The sequence below is a fragment of the Myxine glutinosa genome, chromosome 5, assembly GCF_964187855.1.
Source record: "Myxine glutinosa chromosome 5, kmMyxGlut1.1, whole genome shotgun sequence".
NCBI classification, from domain to species: domain Eukaryota; kingdom Metazoa; phylum Chordata; class Myxini; order Myxiniformes; family Myxinidae; genus Myxine; species Myxine glutinosa.
Window position 1 is genome coordinate 164,444,120 of NC_136265.1, and position 18,084 is coordinate 164,462,203.

Here is an 18,084-nt window from a genome sequence, read left to right on the forward strand (position 1 = left end):
AGCTTTTTGTCGCGTCCATTCTTCCGATCGACGTGGGAGCCCCAGCTCCTTCATTGGTGACCTACGGACATGGACACGGCAGTCGCCCTTACACTGCCTACCTTCTGGGAGGCTCACGCGGCGGTTTGGTTCGCACAGGCGGATTCCCTGTTCGCCCTGCGAGGCATCACGGCCGACGACACCCGCTTCCACCATGTGGTAGCAGCGCTCGGTTCGGCCACCGCGGCCCGCGCCCTGAGCCTCCTCGAGAGCCCGCCAGCCGCTGACAAATACGGCACGATTAAGAAGCTTCTCCTCGATGCTTTCGTCCTCCCATCGGCGGAACGCGCACGGCGCCTGCTCGACCTGCCCGAGCTCGGCGACACGCGCCCTTCCGAGCGAATGGACTACATGCTTTCACTGCTCGGCGAGCACTCTCCGGCATTCCTGTTCCGGGAGCTGTTCCTCCGTCAGCTGCCTAACCCGGTACGCCTCGCCCTGGCAAGCACGACGATCACAGATCCCCGGGCCCTTGCCAGAGAAGCCGACAAGATCTCCGCCGCAGGACAGCGCATCGCAGCGGCGACATGGGACCCACCGCCGTCCGACGCAACACCCATGGCGCCCGAGCACCCGGCACGGTCGACGACCGAACTGCCGACGCAATTGGCGGCCGCTACACCGAGCCGACCACCTCCAGCACGACGACCGGGGCCTCCACCTGACCAAGCGTGGTGTTACTATCATGCCAGGTTCGGACAGAAGGCCCGGACATGCCGACCCCCGTGCACCTTCGGCAGGCCGGGAAACGGCCGGGCCGGCGTTCATTACCAGCCATGAGCGCCGGCCACACGGGCAACTTACTGTTCATCACGGATAAAGCGTCCGGACGGCGCTTCCTGTGCGACACCGGCGCCCAACTGAGCGTCATACCCGCCTCTGACCAGGACAGGCAATCCGCGGTTTGCGGCCCCTCCTTGGTTGCGGCCAACGGATCGACCATCCGCACCTTCGGCCCGCGCAACGTCACCCTCTGCTTCGGCGGCCAACGCTTTGCTTGGACGTTTGTAACCGCAAACGTGCCCATGGCTCTGCTAGGCGCCGACTTCCTCTGCGCACACGGACTGCTGGTGGACGTCCAATGGCGTCGTTTAATCAACGCCGAAACCTTCAGCTCCCTGGTATGCACATTGAGCAGCTCCGCGCCGACCGAGCTGGCATGCGCCGTCCCGGCGGCGAACGAGTTTGCTCGCCTGCTCACGGAGTTCCCGGCCCTCACGCGGCCGACGTTTTCGGCCGTCGCAGTACGGCATGGGATCGAGCACCACATACCAACCACGGGCCCGCCGGTCTACGCCAGGGCCCGCCGCCTCGACCCAGCCAAGCTCGCCGTGGCGAAGGCCGAATTCGACGCGTTGGAGCACCTCGGCATCGTGCGGCGCTCCGATAGCGCGTGGGCCTCGCCACTGCACATCGTGCCAAAGCCGGGGGGTGGATGGCGCCCGTGTGGCGACTACCGCCGTCTCAATGACGCTACCACCCCCGACACGTACCCGATCCCGCATATCCAAGACTTCTCCGCCCGTCTGGCGGGACGGGTCATTTTTTCGAAAATTGATCTCATATGGGGATATCACCAGGTACCTGTCAGGGCGGCCGACGTCCCTAAAACGGCAGTCATCACGCCGTTCGGCTTATTCGAATTCTTGCGGATGCCGTTTGGTCTCAAGAACGCGGCTCATGCGTTCCAGCGCTTGATGGACGGCGTGCTGCGTGACCTGCCGTTCCTTTTCGTTTACCTGGACGACATCCTCGTCGCCAGCACGTCCCGGGCCGAGCACCTCCTCCACCTCCGAACACTGTTCGGGCGCCTCAGCGAGCACGGCCTCATCGTCAACCCGGCCAAATGCCACTTCGGCACGACGGCCGTTGATTTTTTGGGCCACCACATCACCAAGAACGGGGCCGCGCCGCTGCCAACCAAGGTCGAGGCCATCACCACGTTCCCGCGTCCCCGCACCATAAAGGCCCTGCAGGAATTCCTGGGAATGGTGAATTTTTATCACCGCTTCGTGCCCCGTGCTGCTCAACTCATGCGGCTCCTCTACGAAGCCCTCCGGGGCAAGCCGGCCAAGCACGACATCGCCTGGTCCGCAGCAATGGATGCGGCCTTCCAAAGCTCAAAGCGGGCCCTCGCCGACGCAACACTGCTCGCTCACCCGGTGCTCAACGCTCCCATCGCCCTCACCACGGATGCCTCCGACTACGCGGTGGGCGCCGTACATGAGCAATGGGTGAACCGGGTTTGGCAGCCACTCGCTTTTTTCAGCCGGCAGCTCCGGCCGAACGAGCTCAAATACAGCACGTTTGACCGGGAGCTCCTCGGTCTACACCTGGCCGTCCGCCATTTCCGCCACCTCCTGGAGGGCCGACCTTTCACGGGGTTCGTCGACCACAAGCCGTTGGTTTACGCCATGGCCAAGGTCACGGAGCCGTGGTCGGCCCGCCAACAGCGCCACCTCTCCGCCGTGTCGGAGTTTACCACGGACATCCGGCACGTCGCCGGCAAAAACAACGCCGTGGCCGACTGTCTTTCCCGGGCCAGCACGAACGCGGTCCACCTGGGCGTGGACTTTGCGCTTATGGCGGCGGACCAAACCACCGACACCATGGTGCAAGCCCTCCGGGCGGCGGACACGGGCCTCCGCCTGGCCGACATCCCCTTCGCGGACACTGTCCTGCTCTGCGACGTCTCCCAAGGCCAGCCTCGCCCCATCGTGCCCGTCACCTGGCAACGCCGCATCTTCGCCTCCCTTCACGGCCTTTCCCACCCGGGCCGGAAAGCTTCCCAGAAGCTGGTGTCGGCGCGATTCGTCTGGCACGGCCTTCGTCGGGACGTCCGCGATTGGACCAGCACCTGCACGGCCTGCCAACGGGCCAAGGTCCACCGACACACCCAGGCCCCGCTGGCACCTTTCACCGTGCCTGAACGACGTTTCGACCACGTCAACGTGGATCTGGTGGGCCCCCTCCCCCCGTCACGGGGGTTCACACACCTGCTCACCATGGTGGACAGGACCACCAGGTGGCCGGAGGCCGTTCCCCTCGTCTCCACCACCACCGCCGACGTGGCGCAGGCTTTCATCGCCACCTGGGTCGCCCGCTTCGGCGCACCGGCGGACATCTCGTCAGACCGCGGACCACAGTTCACCTCCGAGCTGTGGGGCGCGGTCACCCGCAACCTGGGGGTCAAGCTCCACCGTACTACGGCCTACCACCCCCAAGCAAACGGGTTGTGCGAGCGATTCCACCGCTCCATGAAGGCCGCGCTCATGGCCGGCCTTCAAGACGGCGGTTGGGCCGACCGGCTGCCGTGGGTCCTTTTGGGCCTCCGCACGGCCCCCAAGGAGGACCTCCAGGCATCCACCGCCGAGCTTGTCTATGGCCAGGCGCTACGCGTCCCGGGCGAATTCGTGCCCGACGCTACCAGTCCCTGGTCCGCAGCTCACCAGCGCTCGGACCTCCAGGAGGCCGCCCGACGGTTTGCCCCCGTGCCAACATCCCACCACGGTGACCCCCAGTCCTACGTCCCCCCAGCACTTCGCACAGCGGAGTATGTTTTTGTGCGTCACGACGCACATCGGGGGCCACTCCGGCCGCCGTACGACGGGCCCTTCCGGGTGCTGCGACGGGACGACAAGTCGTTCGTCATCGACATTGGCGGCAGGTCGGACCGGATTGCGGTGGACCGCCTCAAGCCGGCGCACGTGGACGTCGACCACCCACCACGGGTGGCCCTTCCGCCGCGGCGAGGCCGCCCCCCGTCCACGGTGCCCCCCACTCGACCGCCCACCACCACACCGGACCCCCTCCCACGACCGCCAGGGGTCGCTTCGGCCGGGTCATCAGGACCCCCCTCAAATTGACCCTGCCTGTGCAAGTCGATTCTGGGGGGACGTGTGTAGCGGCTACCGCTGGGTTTTCACAATCGCCTTGCACCTATCAAGGACGCGGGGCGATCACCATGCCGGGCTCGTCCAGGGCATGCCCGGGCAGGCTCGCCCTCAACTTGCCAGGCCGCAGCCAGGACGCTGGGCCACGCCCCCTCTCACCTTTCCTGGGCAAACGCTCCGGGATAATATGTATATATATTGCTGCCCGATAAACGGGCTTTTCAGAGTGCCTGAGTGTTTGGTTTGATTAAAGCAACTCGGTTGAATTCCAGCTTTTTGTCGCGTCCATTCTTCCGATCGACGTGGGAGCCCCAGCTCCTTCAATATCACCTTTATCTATCAATATTGTTGAAATGAAGATCAAATAGCTGTATGTTGAAATATGTTGAAAAAGTCAAAATTTTACATGGGGTGTACTTACTTTTTCACGTGACTGTATATGTATGTGTACACATATGTACATATGTGTTTGTGTATACATATATGATTGTGGTTATGGAGCAACTTTACGTTTTTCATTCAGTGTGAAACACAAACAAACCAATTGTTAAAATGATCATCAAATATCGAAAGCATCGGCATTACGGGTCTTTCAACGACACAGTACATGTAGGCCTTAGGCTTCATGCCTTACCTTCAGGCCGCTTCCGACAAATTAGCCCAGGTTTCTTAATACAGTAGTATAGTCTTCGTAATAATAATAACGTTAGTAATAATAAAATATTAAATATAATCGAATCACTGGAATCCCTCTGTCATGACTGCAAAGTTACTGGATTGAAGTGGTGTATGGTTCATGGATGACTCAATGTGACGCTGTGTACTAATTATTGTGGGAGTTAGGAATTCGGTTTAATAATACAGTAACGTCGTCTTTATAATAATAATAATAATAACATCGTCAATATAATGGTAACACTGTCGGGCTGCAAAGTTACTGGATTGAAGCAGTGTATGGTTGGTTCATTATTGACTCAAAACATTTATAATAAACCAGTGTCTCAATGCAATCTCTTCACTTCCATTGTGACAGACAGCTTAGAGACTGAGAGTACTTCAAAATAATTTAATACTTACATTATTTGCTAATTGGTATCTCCACCCAGGTCATACATACACTATCCTCTTCACCTATCCTCTTATAAAGTATCAAACAAGGCCGGCTACGCCGCTGTTAGACTTTCAGTCTTGTTAATGACGATTGCTTGTTTTATTTCTCCATGATCATGGAGGGGGCTTCCTATTGTTTAAAATACTTAAACCCGCCTGTTCGTTTATGATGATTGGTTCGCTATTCGATGTTATAATGGGGAATGTGTTTCACATGTTGCGAATTTAAATTCAATGGTGGCTTTGTGATTGCCCCTTGAAATTACAAAGGGTGGTGGCTTGTTTACTTTGACTTTTCCAAAGGGTGGTGGCTTTGAACATTAAGTTACTACATTATTTAACAAGGAGCCTTCCGGCCCTACAACCACTCTAGCACCCCACCAAACTCAGCAAACAGTTTCTCGAGTAGGTCAAATCATGTACTCATTTTTATCAATGGATTTTTTTTTGTCCTCAAAGCGAGTACAATCTTAATTCTAATATCCACTTCAAATGTTTTAGCTATATTATTTCACTATTTAAACTTTGAAATTGCAAATTATCAAAGTGTTTAGAGGTGCAAAAATGGCCCGAGGTGGATGGGTGGGCAGTGACCTGATTCTCACTCTAACGTGCAGAATGAAAATGCGACTATTTCCGAACAAAGCCTTTTAACGTCACTGCATTGTTTTGGCAGGGCACTGGGTACATATGGCCAGAGAGAGAGAGAGAGAGAGAGAGAACAAGGAAACGGAGACAAGCAGTCAGCGGCTATCGGGTAATCGGTCACCCTTGGGGGGTAACAGGAAGGGCTGTGGGGAACAGTTCAATTAGGAAGTATTGAATATATTTTTGCATTCATCTATTCTTAATCTCTGCATGCAAGGGGGGAACGGTACGAATTGTTCCAAGTCAAAGATTTAATGGCAAGTTCACCAACAGTGCCAGAAAACAAAGTGTGTCATGTTCATTGTTCAAATTCCAGCTTGGATAAATTGGAAGCCATTAAGATTAAGTTCCAAAAATAATGAAACCACTGAGAGGTATTTTTGTGTGTGTATTGTACATTGTGTACCACATTTTGTGTAACAGTTTATTGTTAGATCTGATTTTTTTTCCCCAATTCCCGGATGTTATTGATGCATAACTTTATTCAGTAAACGTTTTTTGTTTTTTTTAAAGAAAGGTATTATTACATACCAGCAGCGACTCACGGAACATCAGCGCAATTTAAAATGTGACTTAATGGCCTCAACTCTCCTCCTCCTCTTCCTCACAAACCCCAAGTCCTCAACCTCCCCCCTCCCAACCCTAAGGCATCAAACCCCTCCCCACTCCAAGCTTTCAAACCCCCTTCCTACCACAACTACTTAAACAATACCCCTCCCCCCTCTCCACCAAAAGTCCCCAACCCACCTCCCTCAAAGCTTCAACCTCCCCTCTCAAGTCAGTCTCATCTTTAATTTCCCCTCCACTCCCATCCCCCACTGTGTCCTCCCCTCACACTCCTCACACTCATCTATCTATAATTCCATTAATCTCTGTATGTGTGTATGTGTGTATGTGTGTTTGTATGTTTGTCTGTGACCGCTGTTTCTCGACAACCACGGGTCCGATATACTTTAAACTTGCCAGGTATATTGCTGGGGACCCGAGGATGTGCCTTTTCAAGGTTTCATATTAATCGGACAAGTACTTACCGAGCTATGTCCAAAAAACGATTCAACCAATCAGAGAGCAGCGAGTTATCGCGTGTGCCGAACGTGGCGAACACACTCTGCCTCGGACGGCACATTTGAGAGCGTATTCATTTATTTCACGTTGGCAAACTATGTTGGCGTTAAACTACGTTTTAAAACTAATTAAAACTAATTTGCGATTCTTTCGCTTCCCTGCGCGTTTGTGCACGCTATGGCGATTTCTTTACCAAACTCCGGAAGCCGTTCGCTTTGGACCAAACCATTTCATGTAAATAGAGGGGGGGGATTGTCACCGTACTCGCAAGCCGTTCGCTTTGGACCAAACCATTTCATGTAAATAGAGGGGGGGGGGGGATATAATTTTAGATATAGATATAGTACGGGCATGCCCTAGTTAAAGAAAATGGGCATTCCCCTGTAACAGCGGAATATTTAATGCTATCCCCTCCCCTATTATGCTATCACCGACTTCACAGAAACCGCAATTAAAACGGCTCCTACATTTCTTGGCTCATCACAGTCGACTGTCCAACTCACAATCCCGCGAGATTATGCGGAAAAGATGTGTGACCATGAGCAGATTAATTGTGCCAATAAACGACTCAAAACCAATTATCCTTTCCCTGATGCATATGTACACATTGATAAAAGTAAATAATGACCTCAGACAAAGACCTTTACAATGACATGGGATTTAGCCCTGCTTGAGAGAAAGCCACAGAATTCTTTGGGTGATGTATAAGGCAAAAAACCGCTGCCTCGATCACTGAGGCCTATCTTCACAAGGCCCATGACATCTATTGACATCCTTTCAACTGTCGCTTTGGGCGTTTTACACTGAAGGGAAAACTTGTACAGAGGGTATGGTGATTGTGAACATAACAGCTCCGAAGACGCCATTGACTTTACATATCACCAAAATGGCGACCACATAATTTTTCATCAGGTTGATATAATTGTGGGTGGAGTCAGGCAAGCTGTCCAACCAATGGGTAGACAGAATGCTACACAAGTCTTACAGGCTCTGATCTCAATTTTTATTTAAATGTTACAAATTTGTACTTTTGGCAAAGCAACTGCAACAAGCGTTACGCCTATGTCCCCCGTCGGTGAACTGATGCGAGTTGACAAAGTGGAAGACGCAAGGCGGCCATCTTGGATTTTGACGTGGTGACCCAATTTTCAATAGCGTTCTTCCTTATGCCTAGATACACCCACACATCAGATTAGAAGTTGGTACTGCGCTTATTTTTCAAGATATTCCGCTCACAAGGTTCAGACATATATGGCGGTGGCCATCTTGGATTTTGACGTGGGTTGCACCCACACACCAAATTAGAATTCGGTCCTTCGCTTACGCACGCACGCACGCCTGCACGCACGGACAGACGCACACACGGACGGAGGGGAAAACCATAGTCCCCCTTTCGTTCCGCGGTGCGACGGGGTCAAAAATGTTTGCCAAAATGTTTCTCAATAACATGGAAAGATCCCAATACTGTAGTCCATGGAATTGGTGCCCTTTTTCATCGACGATTGCTGATAACTTGAAACATGCGAACCTGGGGAATTTGTTTAAAGCGGGAGCGATGTTTATGAGACAGCAACCAAACTCGAAGATAGCAAGCAGTGCAACCCTTTCAATTCAATTTTCAATTCAAAATAACATTTATTTTCCATAAAATATATGGAATCAAATTTACAATTGTTTACATTGAGTGGACGGTGCCATTTCAGAAAGCACAAAGCTTGTGCCGGGAACGCCATTATATGTGCATACCAAAGGAATATTCAGAGGAATCAAACAATAAACACAAGATGTGTACAACACTGACGGCATTACATAACACACAACCATCCATGGCTGATGCATGTACATAAAATAAACCTTCAGCATAATACACTACATGACCAAAAGTATGTGGACACCCGAACATCAAACGTCTCATTCCAAACTCAAGGGCATTAATGTGGAGTCGGTCCCCCCCTTTGCTGCTACAACAGCCTCCACTCTTCTGGGAAGGCTTTCCACGAGATGTTGGAAAATTGCTGCGGGGATTTGCTTCCATTCAGCCACAAGAGCAATAGTGAGGTCGGTCACTCATTTGGGCGATTAGGACTGGCTCGCAGTTGGCATTCCAATTCATCCCAAAGGTGTTCGATGTGGTTGAGTTGAGGCCTCTGTGCAGGCCAGTCAAGTTCTTCCACAACGATCTCGACAAAACATTTCTGTATGGACGTCGCTTTGTGCACGGGGGCATTGTCATGCTGAAACAGGAAAGGGCCTTCCCCAAACTGTTGCCACAAAGTTGGAAACACACAATCATCTAGAATGTCATTGTATGCTGTAGCGCTAATATTTCCCTTTACTGGAACGAAGGGGCCTAGCACGAACCATGGAAAACAGCCCCGGACCATTATTCCTCCTCCACCAAACGTTACAGTTGGCACTATGCATTCGGGCAGGTAACGTTTTCCTGGCATACGCCAAACCCAGATTCGTCCATCGGACTGCCAGGTGGTGAAGCATGATTCATCACTCCAGAGAACGCGTTTACACTGCTCCAGAGTCCAATGGCTGTGAGCTTTACACAACTCCAGCTGATGCCTGGCATTGTGCATGGTGATCTTAGGCTTGTGTGTGGCTGCTCGGCCATGGAAACCCATTTCATGAAGCTCCCGACGAACAGTTGCAGTTTGGAACTCGGTAGCGAGTGTTGCAACTGAGGACAGACGATTTTTACGTGCTACACGCTTCAGCACTCGGCAGTCCCGTTCTGTGAACTTGTGCAGCCGACCACTTCGCGGCTGAGCTGTTGTTGCTCCTAGACGTTTCCACTTCATAATAACAGCACTTACAGTTGACTGGGGGGCAGCTCTAGCAGGGCAGAAATTTGACTAACTGACTTGTTGGAAAGGTTGGCATCCTATGATGGTGCCACGTTTGAAAGTCACTGAGCTATTCAGTACGGCCCATTCTACTGCCAATGTTTGTCTATGGAGATTGCATGGCTGTGTGCTTGATATATATACCTGTCATCAATGGGTGTGGCTGAAACAGCCGAGTGGACTAATTAGAAGGGGTGTCGCATAGTTTTTGTGGCCAGTTTGGAAATGTGCTTTTCCCAGGAAAGATCATGGCAGATAGTGAGACCCAAAAGCTTGAGTGACAAAACTTATTTGAGAGGATTGTTGAGAAAACCATTTATATTGATTCCAGATAATTTGTAGGAATTTACACTATTGTGGACTTTCTTTTTTACATTGATCAACATGTTGGAGCTTCTACATACTGTATATCACATGTCAAATAAGGACATACCATGATGTATTTACTGTACATTAATGACAAGGACATTAGCAGAGAAAGCCTTGTGTTGGCTTAATATTTAAGGTGACTGGCTTAAGATCTTAGGGTTTTGAGTTTGAGCCCCAGCTGTGTCGTTTGAGCCCAGCTGTGCCCACAACCCGTGGGTTTGACTCAGCCTGGCATCCTTCCTTGGTTGGTAAAATGAGTACCACCTTACTGGAAACAGAGCACCGCATCAGCAGCACTCCCAGCAAAGATGCAACCAGCAGCCACAGGTTGCATACAAAATGTATATATGTAGTAGTTGCGGTCACATGGTAGGCACCTCTTGACGAGAAACCCTAGCGAACTACTTTGTCCCTGGTCTGGCTGACATCATTCTGATTATGAGAAGCAATGTCATAGGAAATATGGGAAACTTTTTTGTGAATGCCTTTTGTACGTCTTTACTGTACAACATTTGGCGTTGTTTATTTGGATAGCTTTCGTGTTTGATAAAGTATTCTTTAATTGCATTTTTGTTTCAATGCATTCGAGCATAACACGCATGGTTCAAAATAGATTTTGGAAAAATGACGTCACAAATTCATCAAGTGGCAGAGGAAGCAAAATTCCATAGATTTCCCACCAAAAGCAGTCAGAATGAAAAGCAGCATTTATTCCTGTTACTACGTACATGTCCAGGTTGTTGTCTCAGCAATTTCCATAGCTTTTGCTGGCAGGCAGTTGGGAAAGGTTACTAACATCGTGTCTTCCCGTGGCAGGATGGAGACGCCGGGCTCGCATGCCATGTCATGCTCTGAATAATGGCCGAGAAGATAAAGGCGGGCACTGACCGGCCTTAACACACAAACAGGAAGGACGGCCTTCCCGAGACGGCCAATGCTGAACTCTCTATTTTAGTTTGTTGCTGCAGACCAGCCTGCTTTGGCAGCATCGTCGTCACATCCTGAGAATAGAAAAGTTATCTTTTGCTGTCCAGCTCCTTCATTCCCAACCTCCACTCCCTGCGTCTCCCGCATCCTGACTCCTCCACTTCCAATCGATTCCGTTCTCCAGATCCTCTGCTCTACAACAACTGTCAATCGTCTTCATTTTTCTGGTCCTCTAAAGTCATGGTTTACCTTGCGGCAAACCCCTGAGACTAGACTAGTATTCCTTTCTCTTTCCTCTGGAATTCTACACATGTGGGAGAAAATGAATGAAAAAAGCCACATCACATACAAGGTATGTACCGCACAATTTTGACAAGAGATTGTCGAAGATTTTGAAGTTTAGATTCCTACCAAATGCCATTTACCTGTCCCATTTCTTAATTTACCTGTCCTGGACTCTAGGACTTTACCTGTCCCATACCTTAAATGTCCCATTCAGAGGTGAGCGCACATACCTCTAGGAGTCTAGGCTATACATGCGTACACATATGATTCCGCAGTCTAACATCAGAACTGCTCGTCAAAGCGTTGGATAAAAAAGACTTTCCCAGCTGACCCCATAAGAAGGTGGGGATTATTGGTGCCATTCAAAAGAATAATCGTAGTACCTGTATTGTATTATAATGATTATGGTGCCAGGACGGCTGAGTATTCTTGCCTCTGGGGTCTCTGATGAAGGTGGGCTTGGGTTCGACTTCCAATGAAGCTGCATCAGACCAAAGTTGCAAATCGGGTTCACTGAGAGCAGGAAGTAGATCATTATGATAATTTCCTGTGATTTCTCAAACAATCCGATAGAAATCTGAGAATTGTTTTTGTAAGAGCTATGTGTTGTGCAGTATGTGTCCTCCATTGAAAGGGATGTTCAGCTGGTTTGCAGACTTGAAATACACCATGGTATTTAAAAAAACGTTTTGCTAACAAGAATAGACATAGCTGCAAGTGTTGAGTTAAGGTAAACTATATATTTCTTATGTCATTGCCGTGCAGCTATTTTGCGCTTTGCGTTCACGAAATTGAGTACCAGTTCACTGGTAATTCCTGTTTGTCGTAAAAGGCGACAAACAGGGTTGGCGGCAGGAAGGGCATCCGGCCGTAAAACATTGCTTCAAAAAGGGGACCAACAAAAACAACAACAACCACGGTGCCCGAAAGAGGCCAACCCCCGCTTTGCGGGGAAAAATGGCCTCTAAAGGTGTTTTTTTTTTGTTTGTTTTTTACCTCAATATTGATCATATCGCTATTCATTTTCCTTATAATCTTGTTATTATGATTGTTGTTACTTCTATTATTGCTATGTTGATATTCTTACTATTCTCATTGTTACCTCCACAACCAAAGGTGGACGGAGGTTCTATTCCCCCTTTGTTTGTTTTGTCTTTCTGTTTGTTTGTCGGTGAGCATGATATCTCAAAAAGTTATGGGATGGATTCGGACGAAACTCGGTGGACAGGTTGAGTATGCGATAAGGACAAATTTATTTGATTTTGGTTCAAGTCTGGATGCAGATCCGGCCTGTCAGTGGGATACAAGATGGAAACATGTTCAGCCTGGCAGAGGTATGCGCTCTACCGAGTGCCGTTCTAGTTCAGCCTCGCCAGAGGAGAGGGTATTGCATTTGAGTCCGTTTGTTTGTTTGTCTGTTTGTTTGTTTGTCCGCAAAGAATAAATATGATTTTCTCTGCAACCGTTGGTCCGATTGACAGCAAATTTTCACCATAGGTGCAACTCCACCTGTAGAATTCTTTCACAATTATGACGTCATAGGTCACGTGGCTTGGCCGCCATTTTGGAAAAACCGAAAACATTTGCACCTCTATATCTCCGAAAGCGCTGAATAGAAAAAATTGAGACATGGCTCATTGTAAAGAACTCTCCATGGGGAATAAAATATGTTAATGATGAGGTCATAGGTGCCTCCATTATGACGTCATAATTCGACAAGTATAAAACTACATCCAATCAAGATGAAATTTCTTGAGCATAATCTCGTGGAGAAAAAAAATTAATGACGTCATCACTCACGTGGTTTGGCCGCCATATTTGTTTTAATATATAAGCCTTAAAAACCACTGAAAATACATCCTGGCGAGGGTTTGCAATCTCTGATTGCTCTTTTTCTTGTTTCTCACTGCGACCTGTACATGTGATATCACAGGAGCTCCTGTATGAAGAAGCTGTGTACACTCTTCTTCATCAACTGAACCTGCCAAAGGCAGAACGCACACTCCTTCTGGGATACCTACAACAGGTGAGCTGTAATCATATCCTCTTCCTTGTGTATATTTATTCAGACCTTTCATTTCCATGTTTTCTCTGTTTCTCTTCAACCAATTTCTTGGCACCTTTACCACTGAGATTTGTATTTATTTCTTCATTCCTCTTGTTGAATGCATTGAAAGTGATTCCAAAGCTCCTGTGCTGCAAATCTTGTAAAGGAGCTTATTTATTTATTTTCACTGTGCGACTGAGCGAGTCAATCATTTTCTTCCAATCAAAGGCCACGATGGGTGGCTTTTGTGCTTCCTGATTGGAAGAAAGTTATCAGGCTATCCAGTAAATCGGGTCACCTTGTTTCACTGTTGATAACAAACTTGCAAGAGAAAATTGATTTCTTTAAAAAAAATAACCTGTAATAATGCGACAAATGTGGAAGAACTTTGCAACATATGATAACTGTAATGTAGTGTGTGGCAACCTTCGTGGTAAATTTATAACCGTGTATGCTTACTCTTGGTCAGGTGTTTGCCGAGTGCCCAGTAGATCACCAGCATTTTGTACAGAACCTCAAGCAGAAGAAGGTATACATACAGCCTTGTCTACTATTCACAGTACAATGCATACGCGATCCTCGCCTCCTAACACTGAAAACGGGTGAAGCATGACACGGGGACAGTTAGAAAGGTCTTTGATTGAACTTCCTTGTTGTCTACACAACAATACTTTTGCAGGCACCGGCACACAACCTGAAAGTAACTGTCCTGAAAGCTGAAAACCTCACACCCAAAAATCTCAATGGTAAGTTGTCCATCCCAATGTGCTCAGGACCATGGGTCTGAATGCCAAGGGAATTTTGAAGTTGTTGACAGATTTTTTGGATTTTTTTCATTTTCCTTTTTTTTTTTTCAGACACTCAAACTTAGGCTTCCATTTTTGATAGGAATGGATTTTAGAGGTGACATCAGTGGTGAGATGCTGTAATGTGGCATCTCACAGGTTTTGGAGTTTTGTTGAGATTGTTGTTGAGTCTCATTAGTTGAAAGTAGTCGTTTTGACAACTTGAAGCCTCACTGAGATGAAAAAGTACTGCAATTCCAACCTTTCGATCTGCAGGCTCGAGTGACCCGTTCTGCACGGTGGGGTTGACACAGGGAGTCGTGGCACCGAGGCTCAGTCGTGAGTTCAGTTCTTGCGAGTCACTCATTGAGGTCCTGCCTGACCGCACGGATACTTGCAAAAGCTGTTTGAACCCAGAATGGAATGCCACCTTTTACATGTGAGGAACATATATGTTATATAAGCATGATTTTATTAATCATGAGATGGTGACAAGACATCATGAATGTAACTTACTTGTATAGGAGTTCTAGCCTTATTCAGAAGTTCCTTTTCCTATTGGCTGTGGAATACCTATCAGTAATTCCCCCTTACAGGGTAATAAACAAGACATAAGGCACTCTCTTTTATCACTCTTCTTCTTCTAAATCATCGACCATCACAGCAGACCTATACTTCTATTATAGAATTTGTTCTGGCTGAAACTCAAGTAGCCTTTGCTCCATTCTTTCATATAAAGTGTCTTTTGTTTGTTTGCTCATTAGCTGATTTGCATCTTACTTATCTGCTATTCTCAAGTCCCCTCACCCTCCATCTCCTTCCCCAAACTATATCCCAACCCTCATACTTCCTGTTGTCTCCCAATTTCTCATGTCCCACCCATCTGCGAACATCAGGAGGATTAACGATGTAAACTCCAGCGTGTTCAGCTTGTATATCTGGTGAGTTCCCATGCTGTCTGTTCCTGGGCAAGTAAGTGGGGTTCATTGAGGATTTGGTGTACAGGGGGTGGTAATCACCACAACAACATTCCATATCATCTCACCCTAGAGATAGCTACCAATTTTCATAGAACTAGACACTGCTAATAAAATATAATAATAGTTCATTTTTGACTGTTATGAGTTGACTTCATCCATGGGTTGACTCAGCCTGTCATCTTTCTGAGGTCTGCAAAATGAGTACCAGTTTACCTGGGTAATAAGAGGTCAGTGTATTGTATCCGCAAACACCAAAATAAAAAGTCCATGGTTAAACGTCATTAGTAGATGACACCACTTCCCTCTTATCCCGTTGTAGGAACGAAGCACAGGAGTCTTCTTTGCTGCAGGATCTGGGCAAAGTAGCCAGCTGGCAGGGGGCAAAAACGTGAGAATGCCTGTGAAAAGTCACTCACCTGACATCCGATCCATCTAGGCCTGCACAAATACATTTACTTTGTTGCACACCTCAAGCACATACCTCCATCCTCCTTTCTGGCAAAAGTTTCCACCTCCACTCATATGAAACATTAACACCTGAACCTCTTATCTCATTCGTTGTCGGCATGATGTTGTTGTGAAGGTGGTCTACCATGTTTGGACTTTAGTGAGAAAACTTCACCGGTGGATGTGAAACTATTGATGTGGCATCTCCCTTCACATCCACCCCAGCCTGAGCAGGAGGGTAGTGCGCCGGATAAAGCGTTTGAGTTCCACTGATGGCACATCTCGATTCAAAACCGAGTCAGACTTTCTTGGACTTTTGAAAGTTCCACTGAAGGTGAGTAACATAGGGGAATAGAGAGCACAGGGCATTTGAGTAAGCCCTCTGAGCCAAAATATGTGTGGCTTTTGAACAATACAAAGCTGGTTTGGCCAAATGACAATTTCCCTGTATGTTTTGACTGTATAAGCTTGATTGCCTCACTTTATTACAACCCTTTCCGATCCACATTCAGAACTTATACCTACCTGCCAAGTCTCTTCAAATAAGCTTTTCCTTGATCTCTTTTCTTTGCACAATTCAAGAGACACCCAGATCCATTTCTTGCTGGTTTCAAGAGTTGGATCCGGGTGTTTTTTTGTTTTTCTTATTTTTTTTATACAGAGTCTAGGCTCGTGGAAGAGCGAGAAAGCAGAATAGATCAGGATGCAACAGAACAAAAGGAACAGCAGAAGGAGAGGGGGAAATGCCAACAGCAGAGTGGAGGGAGAAAATAGACTAAGACGGACAGACAAGGGATGCAGGTAACAATGAGGGGTAGGGAAGAACACAAGGGGTGGACAAGATGGATGCATAAGTAAAATTTTGAGAGGGGTTTCAACGGGTGTAGAAAAGATTCAGACGGGTGCTGTGTGTTTCAACGGGTGTAGAAAAGATCATGATCTTGGTTGGGGGATGATCTGAGATTGTGGTGAACAGCTGTCTTGAAGAGCTGAAGGAAGGAATGACATTGTGGAGGACGTGGAAGGTGTTTCCACAGGTGGGGAAAAAGAGGAATGAATGAGTGGAGGTGAACAGCTGTGCTTCTGAATTTTGGGAGTTTCACCAGAAGGGGGTTGCTGGTGAACTGCATGTGCCCTGCAGAAAACTTAGGGGGAGGATGGGTGAGGACGGAACAAGGAGCCAACAAAGGACTTTGCATGACGGAGGATGCCCAGTCGGCGAATAGCTTTGGAGGCCAACTTAGATGTGTGGTTTGCCCAATAAAGATTGCACAGTTGATCGTATTATCACTATTATTAGCTCACCTGGAACGAAGTTCAGGGGAGCTTATGCGATGGCGTGTTGTCCGTCCGTCAGTCCGTCAGTCCGTAAACACTTGAAACCTCTTCTCCGAAACCGCTGATGGGATTGCGACCAAATTTGGCACAAATTATATTTGTTGTGTTGTGACTAAAGTTTGTTCACGGCCCTAAAAAAATCAAAGTCTAAGGCGGTTTACGGGGGTCAAAGTTGGTCCAGGTTTGACCACCCAAAATAGGTATTTGCTTTCTTTTCTGAAACTACACACACAATATTAATGAAACTTGAGCACAACCTTCACCACCCATTCTGTTCAAAAGTTTGCTCACGGCATTAAAAAAAAATCTGCCCCTTTGGGAGGCTATGGGGGGTTGCCCCCAAAAATATAGGTATTTGCTTTTATAAAAAATAATATAGGTAAAAATATGCTTTCTTCTCAGAAACTACACACATGCAATTGCGATGAAATTTCACCACAACCTTAATCACCCATGATGTACCAATGTTTGTTCAAGGCATTAGACAAATTGGGGTCTTAGGAGGTATATGGGATTGGGGAGGTTGCCCCCTAAAATAGGTATTTCTTTCTTTGTTTGTTTAAAGTCTTATGATTATGTTAGTATGATTCTACATGCTTCCCTGTCTTCTAGCAACCATTGAAATTGATTTAAAATACCTTTAGTCAGTGGAGTATACTGTTTACTCTACCAGGTGAATGCCAGGGGTATTGCCCCTATGTTTATATTTATGACTGAGCCCTTCTTGGCCCAGCTTCGGTGGACAATGTGCAGCGACACGGTCTTGAAAATGCACACTATAATCTTTGTCATTTTTGAAAAATATTTTATTGATCACAACATATCATACTCATATCATAAAAGATAATGGAAGAAGATTTGTATTACTGGCTACCACCAAAGGTGGCGCTATTTCCACCACATGTAAATTTTGGAATTTTGGTGACATCCACCTTTGCTCCATTATAGTAAGATTACCAGATGTGTTAACATGTGTGCACATGTTTGTGTGTTTCTAGGAGTTACCAGCACTGGGTCAGGAAAGATCATATAATCTTCTTCAGCGTTCACCTCGCTCACGTATTTCTGGTCGCTGCACCCTGCACACCATGTTTGTTACAGAACAGGTGAGGAAGGAAAGGACTTCCCCATAAAATTGCCAAATGTGATGGTCCCAAAGGGGAGAGTGTGTGAACCTGCATGCCAAGCATAAATCTTGGAGATGTTTTTGTTTCAAAGCTAAATCAGCAAGAAAGAATCATTTTAAATGCAGGCCTTACCACAAAGTGGCTGGCTTGTATGGCACCAAAATGGCCT

General features: G+C 47.8%; 1 protein-coding gene and 1 long non-coding RNA gene across 4 annotated transcripts in view; one reads left to right on the forward strand and one right to left on the reverse strand.

Annotated features, from left to right (window-relative positions):
- The window catches only part of LOC137426807 (uncharacterized), a 70,541-nt gene extending 58,893 nt beyond the window's left edge, over positions 1-11,648 (reverse strand). Inside the window, exon 1 of one of the 2 annotated variants that reach the window (XR_010984408.2) lies at positions 11,575-11,648. This is a non-coding gene — a long non-coding RNA (uncharacterized LOC137426807). Of the gene's footprint in view, positions 1-10,707; positions 10,827-11,574 lie in introns of those variants that run through there. The other variant, XR_010984409.2, reaches the window with a different exon arrangement.
- LOC137426805 (BAI1-associated protein 3) overlaps positions 10,976-18,084 on the forward strand; it is a 50,462-nt gene continuing 43,353 nt past the window's right edge. Inside the window, exons 1-9 of one of the 2 annotated variants that reach the window (XM_068115722.2) lie at positions 10,976-11,258; positions 13,125-13,217; positions 13,708-13,767; positions 13,918-13,984; positions 14,300-14,462; positions 14,920-14,964; positions 15,323-15,391; positions 15,676-15,784; positions 17,787-17,894. In XM_068115722.2, the coding sequence (XP_067971823.2) occupies positions 11,217-11,258; positions 13,125-13,217; positions 13,708-13,767; positions 13,918-13,984; positions 14,300-14,462; positions 14,920-14,964; positions 15,323-15,391; positions 15,676-15,784; positions 17,787-17,894 (756 nt within the window). In that variant the 5' untranslated portion in view covers positions 10,976-11,216. The remainder of the gene's footprint in view (positions 11,259-13,124; positions 13,218-13,707; positions 13,768-13,917; positions 13,985-14,299; positions 14,463-14,919; positions 14,965-15,322; positions 15,392-15,675; positions 15,785-17,786; positions 17,895-18,084) is intronic. The other variant, XM_068115723.2, reaches the window with a different exon arrangement.